Here is an 18,797-nt window from a genome sequence, read left to right as displayed (position 1 = left end):
CCTTTGCAATTTGTGGAGGCACAAGGAAAAGAAAACTTCCGAGACCAGCCCTGAAATTGGAGCTTGTGAGGAAAGGGAAAAATAGAATCAAAGCACCGTCACTTGTCAGTTGCCAAAAGACGCCGGGCTATGTCTGGGCCAGCGGTGGAGGTATTGAGGATAAGTTGAAGAGAGCTTTGAAAAAAAGTCACTTTTGCTTTCCGCTGCGCTTGGCAGTTGGTCGCTGCGTTTCTGGCGCCTGCAGACTACGGGAGTCACCCCGAGCCGCGCTAAGCCGCTTTGGGATCTAGCGGGGACCGCTGCTCCTCCAAGAAATGGCAATATGATATAATAACAAAAGACCGGTGGCTGTTTTCCTTTTTCTTACGTCGAGCTCGTTTCTTCTTCTGCAATCGTCTTTGGTCGCTGGTTATACATCGTTCGCAAGGGACTGCCCAAATTGCTAAAATCGCTCAGCGGGTTGCGCAACGCACCTTCCCTATCCCTTCAGCTGCCGCCAAACCATACCATACCATTCACAGATTGCCTTTTCTTAAGAGGAATTCTCTTCTGATTTTAAGCCTCTTACATCTTACGAACGACTTTTTGATTAACGTGCCTTCGAATTACGACTCTATATCCTTTAAACCGCTTGTGTTTCGTCTGTTACCATCATTGCTCAACCATGGATACACTGTTGTAAGTCGGGATTGTTTATCTTATCCCCACCTGTTCTGGCCACAGGCTTGTCTCGGCTGCCCTTTATGAAAGATGTCCATTAGGACAAGTTCGAAGCTACTTTAGATGAGCGTGAAACTAACATGTTGCTACCAGAACCGCAGAGATCGTTGCCAATTCTCCGCGATTCCGCCGCAAATCGTCTACTTTCGTCGATGCCATTCACGATCTACCTGAAAAGGCGGACCTCGCACCAGCTCAGCTATACAGCACGGAATCTGGCCGTCTTTTCCATTCAGGTCGAATTGTCATCATCACCGTTGGCCTACCAGCGAGAGGGAAAACGTTGGTTTCATTTACCATAACCATATCGACTCATGCGGGTTGGATCATCGCCGCTGACATGTTTGTTCTGGTTCAGGCATATATCTGTGGCTTTAGCACGATATCTTCGATGGTTTGTTTCAGGTCTCTCTCGTCTTTGGAAACCCCGGCGTAGACTAACTATAGTATTATAGGCTCGGTGTCAAGACCAGAATCTTTCACCTAGGAGACTACAGACGCGCTACTATTCCTTTTGGTGAAGACATGCCAGACGATTACTTCTATGTCAACGGCAAGTAATATTGTCTCAGTGACCTTGTCTTTTCTGGCTAACTAGGTATAGCATCGGCATCATCGGTACTCCTGAGGCAAAAGATAGTGAGAAAATGCCGCGAGGATATCTATCACTTCCTGAACCATGAGAATGGTCAAATCGCGATATACGACGCTGTTAACCCCTTGGCTGCTGGTAGAAGGTCTTTGGCTAAGGAGTTCGCGAAGCACGATATTGAGGTATGTTCTTCGGCTCCCTGGAATGACCAACCAGGCTAACCTGGCCAAAGACCTTGTTCATAGAATCATGGTGTGATGATGAACGGATCATCGAGGAGAACGTCCGTAGGGTTAAGATTTCTTCACCGGACGTGAGTTTCAATTTCTATTCCTATACGTCTAAGCTCTCAAGAGATTTACTAATCCCTATTAGTATGTAGGCTGGTCCTCGGAGGATGCAGTGAAGCACTATTTGACTCGGATATCTTCTCGTATCCCACAATTCCAGACAATGGAGGAGAAGGACTTGAATTACATCAAGGTATCAACAATCTCCATCTGCTATCCTTCTTCTGCTTTGAACATCAAATCTAACTCGTGCAGATGATGAATGCCGGTGAAAGATTGATCGTCAATAACTGTAGCTTCGGATACCTCTCGCACCGAATTGTTTTCTACCTTACCAATCTTCATATCAAATCCAGACATACGTACTTCGCACGGGTAAGCAAAATTTCTCAGCTACTCCTTCATGGGGTTGGGAAAGGCTCAGTTACTGATTTATGATTGGTATATCTAGGCAGGTGTCTCGCACGAAGCAAATTACAAGTCGGACTCGTCCTTGTCGGAACAAGGTGAAGAGTATGCAACGAAGATGACTGAATTTTTGCTACGGCATCGGGAGACCGAAAAGCAGGAGATGCTTGACCGGGGAGAGCAAAGCTATGAATTGAAACCATTGACCGTATGGACATCTACAAGACGCCGAACAATCGAGACCGCCAAATATTTGCATGAGAGTGGTTACAAGGTGCGACAGAGGTCGCAAATGAGTCAGCTCAACCCAGGCGTGTGCGAGAGTATGAGCGAGGGGAAAATACGCCTAGAATATCCAGAGGAGGTGGCTAAACACGACCTTGACCCCTACCATCACCGGTATCCTCGTGCAGAGGTTTGTCTCTTCCATGTCTACGTTAACGTCTGCGCATGGGCTGATTACACGATAGTCATATCATGACCTAGCTGTGCGTCTCGAGCCTATCATTTTGGAACTTGAGCGTGAACAAAATGATCTCCTCATCATTGCGCATGAAAGTGTGTTGAGAGTACTGTACGGATATCTTATGGCATGCAACGCTGCAGACATTCCATTTTTGGAGTTCCCTCGAGATGAAATTATTGAGGTACGTTTCTTGAGATTCGTCTTCTCTTTTTGCTTCTTGTCTCAATATCGACTGACATTTTATCCTAGATAATCCCCGAGAGTTACCAGAATGAGGCGCGAAGGATCCATATTCCCGGTCTTCCACAAGAGATTATCCCAGGATCGCCGCAAGACCTCAAGATCCCAGTCCCTCCTAGCGGTATTACCACCCCCATGGCCGGTGGTGGATTGGGAAGCCCGCAAGAGGGGCTAGCCACGCCACAGAACGGGCTGCGGACACCACGCGAGCCGGAAAGAATCACACAGCAACACGTTGAGGACGTTGTCTAGGGCTGAACTCCGGATTGCGGCTGCTGTAACTTCTTCGTTGTTGTATATCCATGCATGAAATAAATGTGATGAATTGAGCGTGAACGTGAAGACAAGACGCTAGCCACCATGAAGCGTAGAAACAAAAACAATGTTATCTCCTTGTTGAAGCTCGTACTTCTCTTCACCTTCAAGTTCCCAATCGGCGTCGTTAATAAGTACAAGGATCCCGGGTCGCCTGTTGCTCGTCAATCAGAAAAACGATGCGCAACCTGTCTCTCTTCCCCAGGGTGACCTACACATTGTCTTCTAATATGAACAAATCTTTCCTCTCGTCCCTCATGGCATTATCGACAAGGTACTGGAGGAGATAGGCGATATTTGGCCGACTGCCGTCGCTTAACTGCGCTGGAATTGCGATATCATGTTTGCGCTCGTTTGAGAACAAAATCTCCAGACCACCACTATAACAATAAGTATTAGAGATTATCTCGGGTCATCAACAGAATAGAAAGAGAGTACGAACGTGAACTCGACAGTGATCGAAATAGCACCCGAATCATTTTTTTTCGGCGCAGAGGTAGCCATCTTGGACGAGTTAAAAGCCCCAACAAGCGGTATATCAGCCAAATAGAATGTTTCGTTAATGGTTTGAATGATCAGCAGAGAATGCCTAATATAGTATGAAGGCTGTAGAATGATTGATTAATCGATGGACAAAATGACGAGGGGTTCTCCGATTTGACAAGACCCTTATCGATAAGCCCGCGTTCACAAAAAATCGTCCTTCAATCTCTCCGGGTCTTGATCCATTGCGATAGTAGCGACGCCCTCCGAACCCACTTATTTTAGGTTCTTATTTCCTTTTCTGCCACGCCGGAGGATCGATAATATTTGTATTAGGCGTAGTCTCCATGGTGTCCATCACAACCGACTATATCAGCGCTGGGGGAAACCGGCACCCGGCCGCCGCCGACTGGGACGTTCAGTCGGGCGTGCTCGCCTTTGGTGCGGACCAGAATGTGGCCTTGTGGGACCCAAGAGTAAGTACTACGAGCTGCCTTACTTTTGTTATATTGCTTTTCCTCCATGCGAAATGAATGCTGAACGGTTGCCCATAGGAAAATTCTCAACGCGGGGTCCATTCTCTCCTCGTCGGACATACCGACAAGGTCAGCGCAGTCAGATTCTACACATGTCCATCGACAGGCACGAAACTCCTCGTTACCGGATCGGTAGATCGCACCGTTCGGATATGGCGATCCAGCACAACGGACGGGTGCCAATTTGTACTTGCACAGACTCTTGAGGGACATACGGGCTCAGTAAATGCGGTTGCGGTGGCCGATGGCACGAATACTATCGCATCGGGGGCAGCGGATGGAAGCGTGCGAGTGTGGAGAATTTCTGTCGACGAAGGCACAGGTGCGGAATTGGTCCAGAGCATAACTATGAAGCCGCGATTTTTCCCCATGACCCTATCATTAAGCCGACTCCAGACCGACGGGAAGCAGGGGCCTGTTGTGTTGGCGGTTGCAGGAACCACGAACATTGTGCAGATATTCGTTTCTGAGAACACGGCAACGGATCTTGAGTTTGAACTTTGCGCAACACTATCGGGCCATGAGGCGTGGGTGAGATCGCTTTCTTTCACAAATGACAAGCAGAGCAAGACGGGCGATCTTCTGCTGGCGTCAGCTAGTCAGGACAAATACATTCGACTTTGGCGAGTACATCGCGGAGAAGCCGCACCGGCTGCACCGACAGACGAGACAGACCCTATGTTGGGAGGAATGGAACCTACATTGACGAACAAAGCCTATGAATTTGAGGCATCGGGATCTAAATATACGATCACCTTTGAAGCGCTTCTTTTCGGAAATGAGGACTGGATCTACACCACAACATGGAATCCTAACCCGGAGCGACAGCAGCTTCTCGCTGCATCAGCAGATAATACCCTGACTATCTGGGAGCAAGACTCTGTCTCTGGTGTCTGGGTTTCGATGGAGCGCATGGGGGAGATTAGCGTGCAGAAGGGTTCTACGACGGCCACTGGCAGTACAGGTGGGTTCTGGATTGGTTTGTGGTCGCCAGATGGTAAGCAGGTTGTAAGCTTGGGCCGAACAGGTAGCTGGAGGTCGTGGGGGTATGATGCAGACGTCGATATCTGGGTCCAAACGTTGGGAATCTCCGGCCATGTACGATCAGTCAATGGTATACGGTGGGAACCGTCTGGTGGATATCTTCTCTCGACAAGTGCGGATCAGACCACACGTCTCCATGCGCAATGGTTGCGCGAACAGCTAGAATCATGGCATGAATTTGCAAGGCCACAAATTCATGGTTATGATCTGAATTGTGTGGACGTTCTGGGTTCTGCGAGATTTGTCTCTGGTGCAGACGAAAAACTTCTACGAGTGTTCAACGAGCCCAAGCAGATTGCTCAACTCCTTGAGAAACTTTCTGGATTTCAGCAATCAACCGAGGAAACGCTTCCAGACACTGCGCAAATGCCAGTACTCGGACTTTCGAACCAGGCGACTAATGAAGAGACCCCGTTGGAAGAAGAAGATGAGAATAGTGCACAGGCTGGACAAGTCCAGGCCAGCTTAGCTGAGTCAAACGAACCTCCTCTTGAAGACCAGCTAGCTCGCTACACTCTATGGCCCGAGCACGAGAAATTGTACGGCCATGGCTACGAAATATCCGCGGTTTCTGCCAGCCATGACCACACATTGATTGCCACTGCCTGCAAGGCCAGCTCTCTGGACCATGCCGTGATACGTTTGTATGATACATCGGACTGGCATGAGATCCGACCTCCTCTTACTGCACATTCGTTGACGATAACGAGCCTCTGTTTCTCCGGCGATGATCGGTATCTTGTCAGTGTTGGACGAGACCGCCAATGGGCCGTTTTCCAACGAAACGAACAAGAGCTGCCTTCTTTCTCGCTTCTGCAATCCAATCCCAAGGGACACTCTAGGATGATACTAGACACGTCATGGGCACCCATGACAGATAAACCCGTCTTTGCAACAGCAGGTCGTGATAAATCTGTGAAGATCTGGAGAATGGAAGAAGGATCTTTCGTCTGTCAATCGACTATCTTCCTGCAAAGCTCCGTTACTGCCATCTCTTTCCTCCCAGCTGTCCAGGATGGCTCGCTTCTCCTCGCTATGGGTGAGGACAGTGGTGAATTATCAGTGTACCAGGTTGAGGTTGAGAGCCTCGACGCCAAGCACCTGGTAACGATAGATAAGTCCGTGTCTCCTTCGAAGACAATCACCCAGCTCTCCTGGCGGCCTACTTCTCGGACAGATATGTCCAAATTCGAGCTTGCGGTTGCAAGTGAAGACACTTCAACGCGGATATATGCCATCTCGAATGTGTTTGCATGAAAGAATTGAAAATTATGTACATAGAAAAGCAAGCCAACAAAAGTTAATGGTTGAACGTCTTATGAATGTTGAATGTATCCATACATTTATCAAAATCCAAACATAAACGTCCCAACCCCCGAATATGCCATGTGAAGGTTGAAACAGTCCACTGTTGAAATCATTCAAAACACGGAAAGAACAATGTGTCGAATCAATTCTTCTTTTCGAATCCATAACCTCCCTTCCCCTCGAGAGACGCATATGTCTTGCTATCACTCGAACGGCCATGTCTGGGCCCTCTAGTCTTCAAATCCTCCTTGAGCCACTTGAGAACGAGCTCACCGAGTTGGCTGTTCTCAGCAGTCTCAGGAACTTCCTTCTGGAACTGCTCAATGGGTCCCACCTGCTTAACAGTACCAAGATGCATATGCACCAAGTGCGTCGGCCACTGTGAAAGATTATCCAGGATGTGAGTGGCATACACAATCGTGCACGGCCTCGTCTCCGTCTCCCGCTTAAGGTACGAAAGGAAGTTACTCCTGGATAACAAGTCCAAATCAACCGTGATCTCATCGAGAAGAAGCACACTCCAGGGGACCAGCAGACCCATTGCCAATTGCACACGGCGGCGCTCTCCATCCGAGACGGCATGCATGCGCCAGCGAAGGTCAATGTCGAGAATCTCGACTAATTCATCCCGTCGCTCGGGGTAGACGTTACCCCCGATGGAGGCGAGGAGCGTGGGGACGTCCATGTCCGTGCGGACGATTTGGTTGAGGACCCATTCCACGCCGAGATAAGTGACTCCCTCCAAGCCGTCTTTGAAGGGATCAATGCCGGCTACAGCTATTGTGTTGTTTGGTGCTAGGCGTTTGCCTGCTAGGAGGCGGAGGAGGGTTGTTTTCCCCGCGCCGTTTGCTGTGTATATGTTAGCATTCGGTTCATGCCATTTAAAAGAGCAGAGGGATGAGAGTTTCTTACCGCCAATGAGCAGAGTTCGGCTTCCGGGAGGAAGATCAAGGTTTAAATTATTCAAGCCGGAAGATCCATCCTGGAATTTATATGAAAGGTTTTGCACGGTGATGGATGGTTCCTTCTGATTCGGGTTGTGGGGTGCCATTTCCGTCGAAGAGTAGAGGATTAGAGGAAAAGGAGACTTCAAGAGGGACAATAGTTCTTTTCTAGTTTAGTCTTAATTGAATCATAATGGATCTCGGTGGTGTTGACCGGCGGATGAGGTAATAATCCTGGCGATTGATAAGATTGCGGAGGTTTTAGATTTTTTTCTTTCCCGTGACTCCTTATGAGCAGTTGTACAATATAGAGTCAAGTGACTAGGAAATAGGAAGCTCTAGCAGATGGATCCTGTGAGATCATGATGCTGAGCTCTGGTATCCTTACACTTCCATGCTCAGTTTTTTTGGATCTATATTCTATCGACAACGCCGCTCAATCATGGAACCCCTCATAGCTGTCGTCGGTGCGACAGGCACTGGCAAATCCAAGGTGAGCAAACCAGAAGGGTCTTGTATAAGATAAATTCTAACGGCTACAGATAGCTTGCAGTTGACTTAGCATCCCGCTTCAACGGTGAAATTATCAATGGCGATGCGATGCAAATGTACCGCGGTCTTCCCATAATCACGAATCAGATACCCATCGAGGAAAGGAACGGAATTCCGCATCATTTGCTGAGCTGTGTCGGTCTGGAAGAGGAAGCCTGGCGCATCGGGATATTTAAACGGGAGACTCTCCGGCTGATCAAGGATATTCATTCGCGGGGGAAACTTCCAGTACTTGTTGGAGGAACGCATTACTATACCCAGGCTGTACTTTTCAAGGACCAGACTGTCGGTGAGAATGCGGAAATCGGAGCGGACAAAGAAGAACAGACAACAAATGAATCCTCTGCGAGATGGCCCATACTCGATGAACCGACAGAAGTGGTTCTACAGAAACTACGAGAGGTAGACCCGGCCATGGCCGATCGATGGCATCCGAACGAGACACGCAAGATCCGACGTTCTTTGGAGATCTACTTTCAGACAGGTAGGCCGGCCTCGGAAGTATACGCAGAGCAGAAACGCACCAAGGAAGTGGCTGCAACAGCAACCTCTTCCGGATCGGAACAGCTGCGCTTTCCGACCATGATATTCTGGGTTCATGCGGAGAGGGAGGCGTTGAATACTCGACTTGAGAAGCGCGTGGACGCCATGGTTGAGCAGGGCCTGATGTCCGAAGCCCAGAAAATGTTCGATTACATTCAGGAGAAACAAGCGCAAGGAATCACTGTCGACCAGGAAAGGGGCGTCTGGATTTCAATTGGCTTCAAGGAGTTGGCACCGTATTTCCGAGCTGTGCAACAAGGGTCGTCTAGCGAAGAGGAACTGGAAGCGCTGAAGCAGTCGTCTATTGAGGCTATCAGGATCGCTACGCGTCAGTACTCAACCTCGCAGGTTAAATGGGTCCGCAACAAACTATGGAACACCCTCTCGGAAGCCGGAATGACACATCGTCTATTCCTTCTCGATACCAGCAACGTCGAAGAATGGGAGCAGCACATTACAGAGCCATCTGAGAGGCTTGTTCAGGCTTTGCTTAGCGATGAATCGACACCTGATCCGAAGTCGCTCTCGGAGCTTGCAAGAACAACTCTTAGTGCCAAGGAGGCAAAGGCAGCGAAGCAAAAGAACGGCTCATTGAAGACCGTCACCTGTGATGTTTGTAACAAGACTATGACTACCGAACAGTGGGATGTTCACATGAATGGATTTGCACATAGACGAGCGCTCAAGCATGCTGCAAAGAAAGCCGAGCATGCCGAGTATCTGCGGAAGAAGGAGTCTTTAAATGATACCCAAGAGCAGGGGGATTGATAGCTAAATCGTGCAATACAACGTTTTCACATTGATTATTTTTCTCATTTTTCTCATTTTTCTCTTGAGCAAATGCTCTTCACCCTGTCCGACTCGTATATACATGATTAAGCAATGGCCTGCGTAGCTTGGCAAGTGTTTCGATTATGAATGTAGTAAGATTCAAGATTGCACGTTATAGGCAATAGCCTGCTGCCAATCCATGGTATCGCTTTCATTTTGAAACCTTGGAAGGCTTTTCTCGATGAGTTCCTTGACACCTTACTTGGTTAGCCCTCCAGGCGTCTGAGGTTTTGATATTCCCGGGTAGGAAGAACCAATTGCTTTTCCGTAGATAGATCGTAAAACTATTCAGCTGGAGCTTCAGGAGGCTCTTTCGTCTCAATTCTCCCCAGCTTGTATCTCCAAGCCATGAACTCCGGAGAAAGAATATCGCCATGTCCGCCCTCTTCGACTCTAAAGACTTCAATAACCGGCGACTTTTCAGCTTTGCAAATTCTCCATGTCCCATCTTGTGTGATGGTTGTCTTCAGCCCTAAATCCAGAAAGAGTGCCGTTAGCTCAAACCATGAGCAAATATCTGGAATCCGGCCCTACATTCGAGAAACGCAGCGGCAAAGTTGATACAGATATTTCCGTCCCAGGTACCTCTTCCGACCTTCTTAACCTTGCTCGGGATGGTGTAAGTATCTACCTCCTCCATACGGTGTACAATTCCTTGTTGGTTGCGGAATCCAACGACAATTTTGGGGACACCGAGTAGGAATGATTGCGCCCAGAACTTCAGGAGCTTCCGCTCATATTTCACCATATCACGGTCGTTTCTGATCTCCGCTGAGGTCTTCAACTCAACCCAGCGGACGTGATCCTCTTTTCTATCGGGTTTGCAGTCCCATACTGTTAGGTTTTTCATTAGCAGGAGTCCCAGATAGCTAGATAGATACTATGACATACCGGCGTCAACTTCCCCACCAATAACCATTTTCACGTTGCCTATCCCAGTACGGACGACAGAGCAGTATTGAGCGCTGTTATTAACTATTTCCTCATCCCGATTCTCAATTTCATGGCGCGGGGTTGGATCCCAGGGTTGTCGAAGTACTGAGATGCTCTCAAATTTGTAGCCTGATCTCGCGTCAATTAATTAAATACGAGAAGGTTCAGATACTTAGTATACCCCAATATGCCATTAGGTCCTGGGACGCCATCCCGGGTGGCATCCTCTGATTCTGTTGGACCTTCTTTTGCTCATTTTTGTAGGAATTATTTTCCTCGATGAATCTGTTGATAATTAGCCCTGTTCATTTACTGGACCTGCGTTGGTGATAATACATGGTATCCTGCATTATGAATTTTAGTTAGAGAAACAAGCTGAATTCGAGAATTCTTACCTGAAAACGAGTCGCGTTCATCTCGAAGCTAGACCAGAATCAATACAAAGCCCACACGCAAGTTCTCGTTGCCTACTTACCCGTTCAAATTGTCGAAAGGAATAGTCAAGATCTATGTACCGTTTAATCATAGGTACTTGTAGAAATACAGGGGTCGCGGGAGACTACCTTGGTCATCATGCCTCTCCATGTGACGATATCTGCTTCACACTTCTTCCCCGTTTCTTCTTCCATGGCCGCAATGGTTCTTAGAAGAGCATCAAGATGCTCGTCTGCGGAATCATCCAGTTTCTGAAAGGTATCAAAGCCACGATTCAAGTCCGCAGGGAGTTGTGGCGGATAGTAATAGCGCATGGATGACTCGTCAAGGTGAAATTGACGCTCGTCATCGTATGAGAAACAAGCGACTTCCTGGACATATCTAGTCATATTCTCTGTTCTTCCTGTTCAAGGTTATACGCAACTTACCTTCGGACGTCGGATGGTGGCATTGGTGCCCACGAACCGATTGACAGGCTGGATATCAAATGTAGTCCGATCCATAGCTTGTCCTGATATGCTTGTTGCTAAGAGTAGTAGCAAACGTTGATATATTCCAATGGCTGGTAGTATTCAGCCAATGCCAAATTGCAAGTAGAATCCACTGAACGCGTCTATGCTCAACCCAAGCATCCTATAAGCGAGACCAATTCAGTATACAATCGACCCAATCCAATAATTGCCAATTGGAATCATCATGGCGATAGAGTGGAAGTAAGTGTTGCGCAGGGAGTCTTTTCTAGAAGGAAAGGAAAGGAAGCGCGTCGGTCCCCCACCGATAATAGCCAAAAGTAAAGGCCGAATCGCCGATTGACCACAACCACGTCTGACTGTCTCCGGTGCTCATTCTTTTTCGGACTGAGACCTATCTTGCTTTTTGATATTATTATCGTCTTTAATTTGTTTGGTTGTATTTACCCATAAAGACTTGTTTTTTTTTTTCGACATACAAACAAGATGACCTCACGGATTGAGAAGACGATTGCCCGCCAACAAGAAAAGTAATACCCCTCTCCTCTCTTCTGGATGCTGCGCATTCATGATACCTACATCTACGTGATATTTTGACTGGAAAAGTTGCTGACACTCTTCTGTCCATCATAGGATCGCCTCCGGCGCTTACTACGAAGCTCACCAGCAGCTGCGTGTCATCGCGGCACGATACATCAAACAAGGTAGCTACGATGCGGCGGCTGACTTGTTGGCCGGAGGTGCTACTGCTCTACTGAGGGCGGGCTCGCAGCAGGGCGCTGCTGCAAGTGGTGGTGACTTGGCGATTATGCTGGTGCTTGAGGTGTACACCAAGGCAGAGTGGGAGATTACTGGAGGGGACGATGATGCGGAGGGACGGGCCCGGAAAAGTGAGTGGATTCTACCTAGTCTATGTTGATGTATCCTGTGTGCGAATGCTTCACTTTAAGAATGGTTGCTAACGATTATTATCCTATGTGTAGAGCGCCTGATCGAATTGCTCCGTGAAATCCCACCGGAGGAGCCTGCGAGGAAGAGGTATATCCAGGAAATGATCAGTTGGAGTGGAAAATTTGGCCCGTTGGAAAGAGGAGACCCAGAGCTGCACCACGCAGCCGGATCGGTGTACGCTGAAGGTACGCCATGCCCAAAGTCGCAATCTACGCAGGAAGACCTGTCCTAATTGAAGCCAACCCATAGATAACGAACCATACGATGCCGAGAAGCATCTCATTCTTGGAACACCGGAATCAGCTGAGACCCTTGCGAAGCTCGAATACGAGTGGTACACCAACGATGAACCGCACACGGCCGCAATTTACGCTTCGCGCGCTGTCTTCCCATATCTCATGACCGGGAACCTCCGCAATGCCAACAAGGCTTTTGCAGTCTTCACATCTCGACTCTCTTCGTCGAATCCCTCCCTTGGCATCCAAGACGTCAGCAGCGCCAGCTCTGATATCCGGGTATTCCCCACGGTGCCCCTGTTGAACTTTATCAACATGCTGCTCCTTACAATCCAACGAGGAAACGCAGATCTCTTCCGACAATTGACGGCGCACTATTCCTCGCAGATCCAAGAAGTTGGCATCTGGGATGATGCCTTGGGGCACTTTGGTGAGCGGTACTTCGGCATCAACATCCCCCGCCAGAGTAACCCCCTGTTTGATATGATGGGTAGCATGTTGTTTGGAGGAGGCCAACAAGGCGCTGGTGGTAGGCCGCAAGCGGCGTCAAGGAGAGTCGAGGCGCCAAGAAACATGGAGCTTGATTGAGCCAACGGGGAAAAGCGACGGCCGTAACCGATATGTTGACCATCCAGCATTTGAATAATAAGGATAGAATTTTTGCGTGACGATGAATCATATTTCAGGCGTTAAACCCGTGGTTCGACCTCTGGTTCGTACATCCAATTGTCTTCCTCCAATGCTGCTACCCTGTTTCGAAGGCTCTGCTGGACTAGGTTGTATATTTCTGATGAAGTAAGCAAATGTCGGCACGTAGGGAGCAAAGATATGTAAATGTACCAGCTGGGTCACTGCTCATATGCCTATTCCGATTGCGGCACATCATCTCTATCAAACTAGCCTCAATCCCTAACCGGAGCCATGTCAGTCATATCGTCATAAGCTTCGGCGTAAAAAAGCAAAGAGATCGATCCATCCAGTAACATACTCTCTTTCTCGCGTCCTCCAAGTTCGGTCTCCCCTGTTGAATCGACAGCAGAACCCGGCCCTCCGCCATTGTGCCCCTCATCAAAACCTTCAATCTCCTCCCCATCTTCGCCCACGATCATAGGGAGCACGGGTATATCGAGTTTATAGCTGCCATTCTTGTCCTTGACCACGATTTCGTCACTATCAGTGGGCCTGGTGTTACTCGATGACGATGGATTCGTTTCTGAGGAGCTGGGATGAGAAGAAGATTGTAAATTGAAGGTGTTGTTACTGGCACCTTGCATAGGAGGAACGGATGATATGGCGCGTTTGCTAAGGTTGCTGTTGAAGAGGTTGCGGCGGACTGAGGTCGTTCCCATAGTGTAGGTGTATTTGGGTCTGTTCTTGGGATGTTGTTGTATATGAGGTCGATCGAAGTAGGTATTGATCTCTTTAGGTTGCAAATGTATTTAGAATTTCGTGTGAGCTCGTGTAGCACTCAGTAAGCGAGGAGGTATCGGTATGCCGTGTGTGTGAATGGGTAGAATAACGAGGATTTAGCTGGAGGTAACAGGGCAGAATTGAGAGCTCAGTGAACCTGTAAGCTATAGCAGGTAGAAAGACATGAAAATGTTGTAGACGCTCGTAATAACTGGTGCATTATGGGTGTTGGTAGAAACTTGAAAGAGACGGTGTCGGAGATAGCATAAAGTGCAGGTAATGACAGTCACGTTTGAACAAAGTAGGTGAATCACAGTTCTGACTATTTATTCGGCATTTTTACAGAATTCAGAAGCACCGAGTGATCTATTAGGCTCTTTGGTGATTACATAGCCTTATCGAGCAGCATAATCGCGATCCCACCGCGGGGATCTTATTCGGTGTCTTTCGACGCGTCGGACTTTCGCGTCCTTCCGAGTAAATCACTTCTCGGTCTCGACAAAAGCTTTCTGGCAGAGGAACGATAAGGTCTACGTTATTCTTTCTTGGAAATTCTTCTCAAAATGGTACAGGCAGAATCCTCAGCCAGTGCAGCTCGCAATGGTCTCCAGCCTAACACGGCTGGAGCTCCGCAAGACTATGAGCTCCCTTGGTGAGTTGACCCGATATGCAGAAGAAATCTGGAGAAGCCAGACTGACCAAAGATACTCTCTAGGGTCGAAAAATACCGTCCGATCTTCCTCGATGATATTGTTGGCAACACGGAGACCATTGAGCGGTTGAAGATTATCGCTAAAGATGGAAATATGCCGCACGTTATTATCTCAGGCATGCCTGGTATCGGAAAGACGACGTCGGTTCTGTGTCTGGCTAGACAACTACTGGGCGATTCGTATAAGGAGGCTGTATTGGAGCTGAATGCTAGTGACGAGAGAGGTGAGATTGCTGTTTGACAAGGTCTTTTCTGGGAGACAATGTCCTCTGACGGGTTTATCCAGGTATCGATGTCGTGCGAAATCGAATCAAAGGATTTGCACAAAAGAAAGTCACGCTCTCTCCTGGTCGTCATAAGCTTGTTATTCTTGATGAAGCAGACAGGTATGATCAAAAGAACTTTGTTCACCCTTGACCGATAAGCTGATCGCTTGCCTTATTAGTATGACCTCGGGTGCGCAGCAAGCGTTACGGCGAACTATGGAAATTTACTCTACTACAACTCGATTTGCCTTTGCCTGTAACCAGTCGAATAAGATCATCGAACCCCTCCAGTCTCGATGCGCAATCCTCCGCTATTCTCGGTTGACCGACGCCCAAGTGGTGAAACGGTTGAAACAGGTGTGTGAGGCCGAGAAGGTCGAACACTCAGAAGATGGACTGGCTGCGTTGGTATTTAGTGCTGAAGGTGACATGCGTCAAGCGATCAACAACCTACAAAGTACCTGGTCTGGGTTTGGTTTCGTGAGCGGTGACAACGTCTTCCGGGTGGTTGATAGCCCGCATCCAATCAAAGTCCAGGCTATGATTAAGGCCTGCTGGGAAGGCAAGGTAGATGTGGCCTTGGAGACGTTGAATGAGTTGTGGTATGTTATCCTTCCCTCCTACGATGCGAGTACATGGAAACTCACCAGGTTCCAGGACTCTCGGGTATTCGTCCCACGACATTATCAGTACTATGTTTCGAGTTACAAAAACTATCCCGACGCTCTCTGAGCATTCGAAGTTAGAGTTCATCAAGGAGATTGGATTCACGCACATGCGCATCTTAGACGGCGTGCAATCACTTCTGCAGTTAAGTGGTTGTGTCGCCAAACTCTGCAAGATCAACATGAAGCCGGAGTTATTCAAGCCTTCTCAGGCTTGAGTCGCATCACTTAATAGAGTATTTGCATGGTGTTAGGGCGTCTTGCGAGTGGGTTTATCTACATTAATTGATGGCATCTTGTATGTTAAAAGATCATAATTACAGAGATGCAATTTGTATGTTTGCTTTGTATTTCTCTTCGCGTCAAACATCTTATTGTAACTTTACACAAAATATCCTGTATCATGTTATCTCTTGAATGCCCTGCAGAATTACGTGGGGAAATTCGGGGTAAACTCCAGATGGAGATGAAGCCGAAACTGTGGAGATTTACGAACGGCACCATGACAAGGGTATGGTTTCTCTTTCTTATCAGAAAGAAACAGTAGAGAATTCCATGAGGAATTAACATTTGGGGATTGATCTTTCCTTGGCTTCTTGTCCGCTCCAAACGGAAGATCACATCTCTGGATATGATCTAATCAATTCAGTTGAGGGGGGCTCTCTCCGCGGGCCAACCTTTTCCCTCCCGACTCCACGACTTCCTTTTCGAACTACTTGCGACGACGACCAACTACTACAACTACTATTAGATGGTTGAACAGCAGCGGTCCTGTCAGCCATTGTCTTCTACAGAGTCACTGACCATGCCATCATGAACCCGGCTGCTTCTCCTTCCTCTCCTTCTTCTAATGCGGACAATGACGCTACATCCGCGACACCGACCGGTGCCATCCGCACCCAGTCGCGTTCTTCTAAGAAAGCTCCGGGGACCATCGCTAAAAGAGCCTGCGATCAGTGCAAATTCAGGAAAATAAAGGTGATTTGGCCTTTTCCATATTCGGGGGATATGATAGGTGCTAACATCTCTACAGTGCAGTCTGTCACAACCATGTCGCGCATGTGTTTCAATGGGCTTCGAATGCACCTTTTTCCAGCCTCAGAAGAAGCGAGGTCCGACTGGACAGTGAGTGAAATAACTTCTAAGTACTAGGAACCATCCGTCTAATATCTGCGACCCAGCCGTGTATCGCAAATCCGGCAGCAACAGATCCCTCAACTTGCACAGAAGAGCCCTCATGATGTTCAAACCCAGGTTCAAAGTAACCAGAGCTCCGGTCCAGATGTTTTTCAGTACCAGACAGGGTCACCCCCTGCTCCTTCGGTTTCTGGGGAGCCGGTAAAGACGGAGGCTATGCCCATGACTGATGCGCCTCAATGGCCCATCCCGGGTGAAGTTCCCGCGCCTATGAATGGAAGCGGACTGGCTCCAGCTCCCACAATGACGTCTGTTGGCCCTGGCTGGGCCACTCGTGCACCGGGGCCTTCAATTGACCCTCGTAGTCAAAATGGCGTTGGCTGGGTTGAGCGCAATGATGTGGAGTACTGGCTCCCAGATAATCTACATGCTCAGGTCCCAGTTTTCGATTTCCCAGGGACTAATGTCTATTTGAGACCTTCCCTTCCCTCCATTGTTCAAGGTGTATCCGATACTCCGGTCATGGAACACCACCATCCAGCTGAACCTTCACCTTCAACAAGTAGCGCCCCAATTTCGAACATACTCTCTCAGTCGCCAGGATACGATCGGTCAAGGTCAGTATGGCCATCTTCGATCATTGAGACGAACATGATCCCGTGGATCGACGTTTATTTTGATCGCTTACATCCAACTTTACCTGTGTTGAATCGGTCGTCTATGTTTATCCGCATGTTGTCGCAGGAGCACCGGCAAAACCCTCAATTTGGTGCCATGTTGTTGTCATTGTGCGCCTTTTCACTCACACAGCCCATTGAGATTGACGAGCGGCCTACGTCTTCATCGCGCGCCAACCAGGCGAGGTCCATGATGCATGAAGCCACAAAAATGCGCAGTTGCTCGGATTTCGGTGAAAACCCGACGATCGAGGCCGTCCTAACCAGCTTCTTCCTCTTTGGCTGCTTGTTTGGCAGCAATCAGCATAATGCCGCGTGGCTTCGTTTACGAGAAGCATTGGATCTCGCGGCAACTCTCGGGTTAAATGATCCTAACTCCTACCTTGATCTATCTAGTGAAGAAAAGGGACAACGGCTACGAACCTATTTAGTGTTATCTATTACAGAAAGGTGTGTTGCTTCGATAGTATCTGAGATGCACTTTAGCTGATATTGTTGGGGAATAAGAGCTTATGCACTTCAACGTCGACATCCTATTACATTTCGGGGGAAGCCAGGGTTCAGCATGCGCTCTGTTCATGAATTCATCCACGGTGCTTCTCACCGCGTTGTTTCCGGGATTATTGTCCACAACGAGCATGACGCCGAAGGCATGATGGGATTGGCTCGGCTAATGGAGTTATTTGACGCAATTGATGAGGATGTTGTAGATTGTTGGAATCGGCGATGCAACATCGATAATAATGGCTTCTGTGAGAGGCTAACAGCAGCCAAGGCTTTGATTATTCATCAGAATCTCGCCCGGGTGAGCCTCTCGGAACGGTATAAAGGGTACGACTGGTTTGAACGAACCAAGGCGGCTCCTAATGAAGCCCAAGCAGCACATCAAGCCGTTGGTCTAAAAGAAACGCAATGTGCAGATATCTTCATAACACAGAAATGGCTGCAAAATCGACTCTGGGTATTATGTCTCACCCATGGTCTCTTGGGGCCCATCTCGGATCGCCCTGAACTCACCTTCAACTACGCCATCTTTATTGCGAATGAGGCGCTTCAAATATGCAAATCATTACGCATTAGTTCCATGGAGGCACATGGAATAGGTCTGGTAGGTTATGGTTTTCAGGGTCATTTAGTCTAGTTGCTTACTATACCAGGTCGAAAAACTTTTCGATATTGCTACCAGTGCAATCAATATTTTCTCCACGGTCGATCCGTCATCGGGAGCCAACTTCCCTTTGACCTCGTCGAATGGAAGCCTTGCACAAACACCGTCGACAACAGCGACAACAACGACGGTTAACCCTGTATCACTTTCTCAAGAACTAGCAGCGGATTACTTGCTACTACTGAGTAGCCTTCGTGGTGGAAATCACCCATTCCTGGAGAGGTTCAAAGATTATCTGGGCACGTCATCTACTTCTCCTACTATTAGCACAGGCTAGTCGGACTGTAATATATATAGTGTATTTATTTCAACGAGACTTTACACGTTCCATTAATACAACGGACATGAAAACACGTTCATGTGGATATATAACCACCCAATGTACAATATGCAGATCTCGGCTGCGCTTCTTGCCGGTCACAATCTCGAAGGCCAACTCTTTCCAGAAGTGGAAAAATCTCTAAC

At 48.2% G+C, this 18,797-nt stretch overlaps 8 protein-coding genes across 8 annotated transcripts; 5 read left to right on the top strand and 3 right to left on the bottom strand.

Moving 5' to 3' along the window:
* Positions 1-664: 664 nt before the first annotated feature.
* EURHEDRAFT_513840 (6PF2K-domain-containing protein) lies at positions 665-6,351 on the top strand (the record flags this gene model as incomplete). Its single annotated transcript, XM_040786211.1, has 14 exons — positions 665-678; positions 814-1,002; positions 1,079-1,114; positions 1,176-1,273; positions 1,325-1,494; positions 1,545-1,625; positions 1,688-1,795; positions 1,858-1,977; positions 2,054-2,425; positions 2,481-2,657; positions 2,726-2,950; position 3,237; positions 3,851-3,990; positions 4,069-6,351. The coding sequence occupies 14 exons, from the start codon at positions 665-667 to the stop codon at positions 6,349-6,351; spliced, it is 4,014 nt and encodes a 1,337-aa protein (XP_040640956.1).
* A 193-nt stretch (positions 6,352-6,544) lies between these two features.
* On the bottom strand, positions 6,545-7,453 carry EURHEDRAFT_451770 (putative ABC transporter; the record flags this gene model as incomplete). The annotated part of the gene is made up of 2 exons (XM_040783976.1): positions 6,545-7,251; positions 7,315-7,453. The coding sequence occupies 2 exons, from the start codon at positions 7,451-7,453 to the stop codon at positions 6,545-6,547; spliced, it is 846 nt and encodes a 281-aa protein (XP_040640955.1).
* Positions 7,454-7,641: 188 nt separating this feature from the next.
* EURHEDRAFT_410313 (tRNA dimethylallyltransferase) lies at positions 7,642-9,234 on the top strand. Its single transcript, XM_040781328.1, has 2 exons — positions 7,642-7,839; positions 7,893-9,234. The coding sequence occupies exons 1-2, from the start codon at positions 7,789-7,791 to the stop codon at positions 9,207-9,209; spliced, it is 1,368 nt and encodes a 455-aa protein (XP_040640954.1). The 5' UTR covers positions 7,642-7,788; the 3' UTR covers positions 9,210-9,234.
* On the bottom strand, positions 9,125-11,143 carry EURHEDRAFT_496213 (DXO/RAI1 family decapping nuclease; the record flags this gene model as incomplete). Its single annotated transcript, XM_040785679.1, has 9 exons — positions 9,125-9,744; positions 9,777-10,106; positions 10,164-10,334; positions 10,387-10,490; positions 10,542-10,549; positions 10,601-10,628; positions 10,681-10,712; positions 10,769-11,011; positions 11,069-11,143. The coding sequence occupies 9 exons, from the start codon at positions 11,141-11,143 to the stop codon at positions 9,557-9,559; spliced, it is 1,179 nt and encodes a 392-aa protein (XP_040640953.1). The 3' UTR covers positions 9,125-9,556.
* Positions 11,144-11,421: 278 nt separating this feature from the next.
* On the top strand, positions 11,422-13,042 carry EURHEDRAFT_325559 (protein GET4). Its single transcript, XM_040778349.1, has 4 exons — positions 11,422-11,640; positions 11,744-12,000; positions 12,094-12,246; positions 12,311-13,042. The coding sequence occupies exons 1-4, from the start codon at positions 11,597-11,599 to the stop codon at positions 12,883-12,885; spliced, it is 1,029 nt and encodes a 342-aa protein (XP_040640952.1). The 5' UTR covers positions 11,422-11,596; the 3' UTR covers positions 12,886-13,042.
* A 22-nt stretch (positions 13,043-13,064) lies between these two features.
* On the bottom strand, positions 13,065-13,802 carry EURHEDRAFT_410309 (uncharacterized protein). Its single transcript, XM_040781327.1, has one exon. It carries the CDS (start codon positions 13,644-13,646, stop codon positions 13,200-13,202), a length of 447 nt encoding a protein of 148 aa, XP_040640951.1. The 5' UTR covers positions 13,647-13,802; the 3' UTR covers positions 13,065-13,199.
* Positions 13,803-14,004: 202 nt separating this feature from the next.
* Positions 14,005-15,713, top strand: EURHEDRAFT_410306 (replication factor C subunit 4). Its single transcript, XM_040781326.1, has 5 exons — positions 14,005-14,359; positions 14,423-14,643; positions 14,706-14,805; positions 14,865-15,287; positions 15,343-15,713. Exons 1-5 carry the CDS (start codon positions 14,271-14,273, stop codon positions 15,566-15,568), a joined length of 1,059 nt encoding a protein of 352 aa, XP_040640950.1. The 5' UTR covers positions 14,005-14,270; the 3' UTR covers positions 15,569-15,713.
* Positions 15,714-15,861: 148 nt separating this feature from the next.
* Positions 15,862-18,767, top strand: EURHEDRAFT_410305 (CeGAL family transcription factor). The gene is made up of 5 exons (XM_040781325.1): positions 15,862-16,328; positions 16,384-16,475; positions 16,532-17,614; positions 17,672-18,272; positions 18,322-18,767. Exons 1-5 carry the CDS (start codon positions 16,164-16,166, stop codon positions 18,607-18,609), a joined length of 2,229 nt encoding a protein of 742 aa, XP_040640949.1. The 5' UTR covers positions 15,862-16,163; the 3' UTR covers positions 18,610-18,767.
* The last annotated feature ends 30 nt before the right edge of the window (positions 18,768-18,797 follow it).

The sequence above is a fragment of the Aspergillus ruber genome (genome assembly GCF_000600275.1).
Source record: "Aspergillus ruber CBS 135680 unplaced genomic scaffold scaffold00006, whole genome shotgun sequence".
Taxonomy (NCBI): domain Eukaryota; kingdom Fungi; phylum Ascomycota; class Eurotiomycetes; order Eurotiales; family Aspergillaceae; genus Aspergillus; species Aspergillus ruber.
Note: the sequence above shows the minus strand (reverse complement) of the source record. Positions and strands in the feature narration are given on the sequence as shown.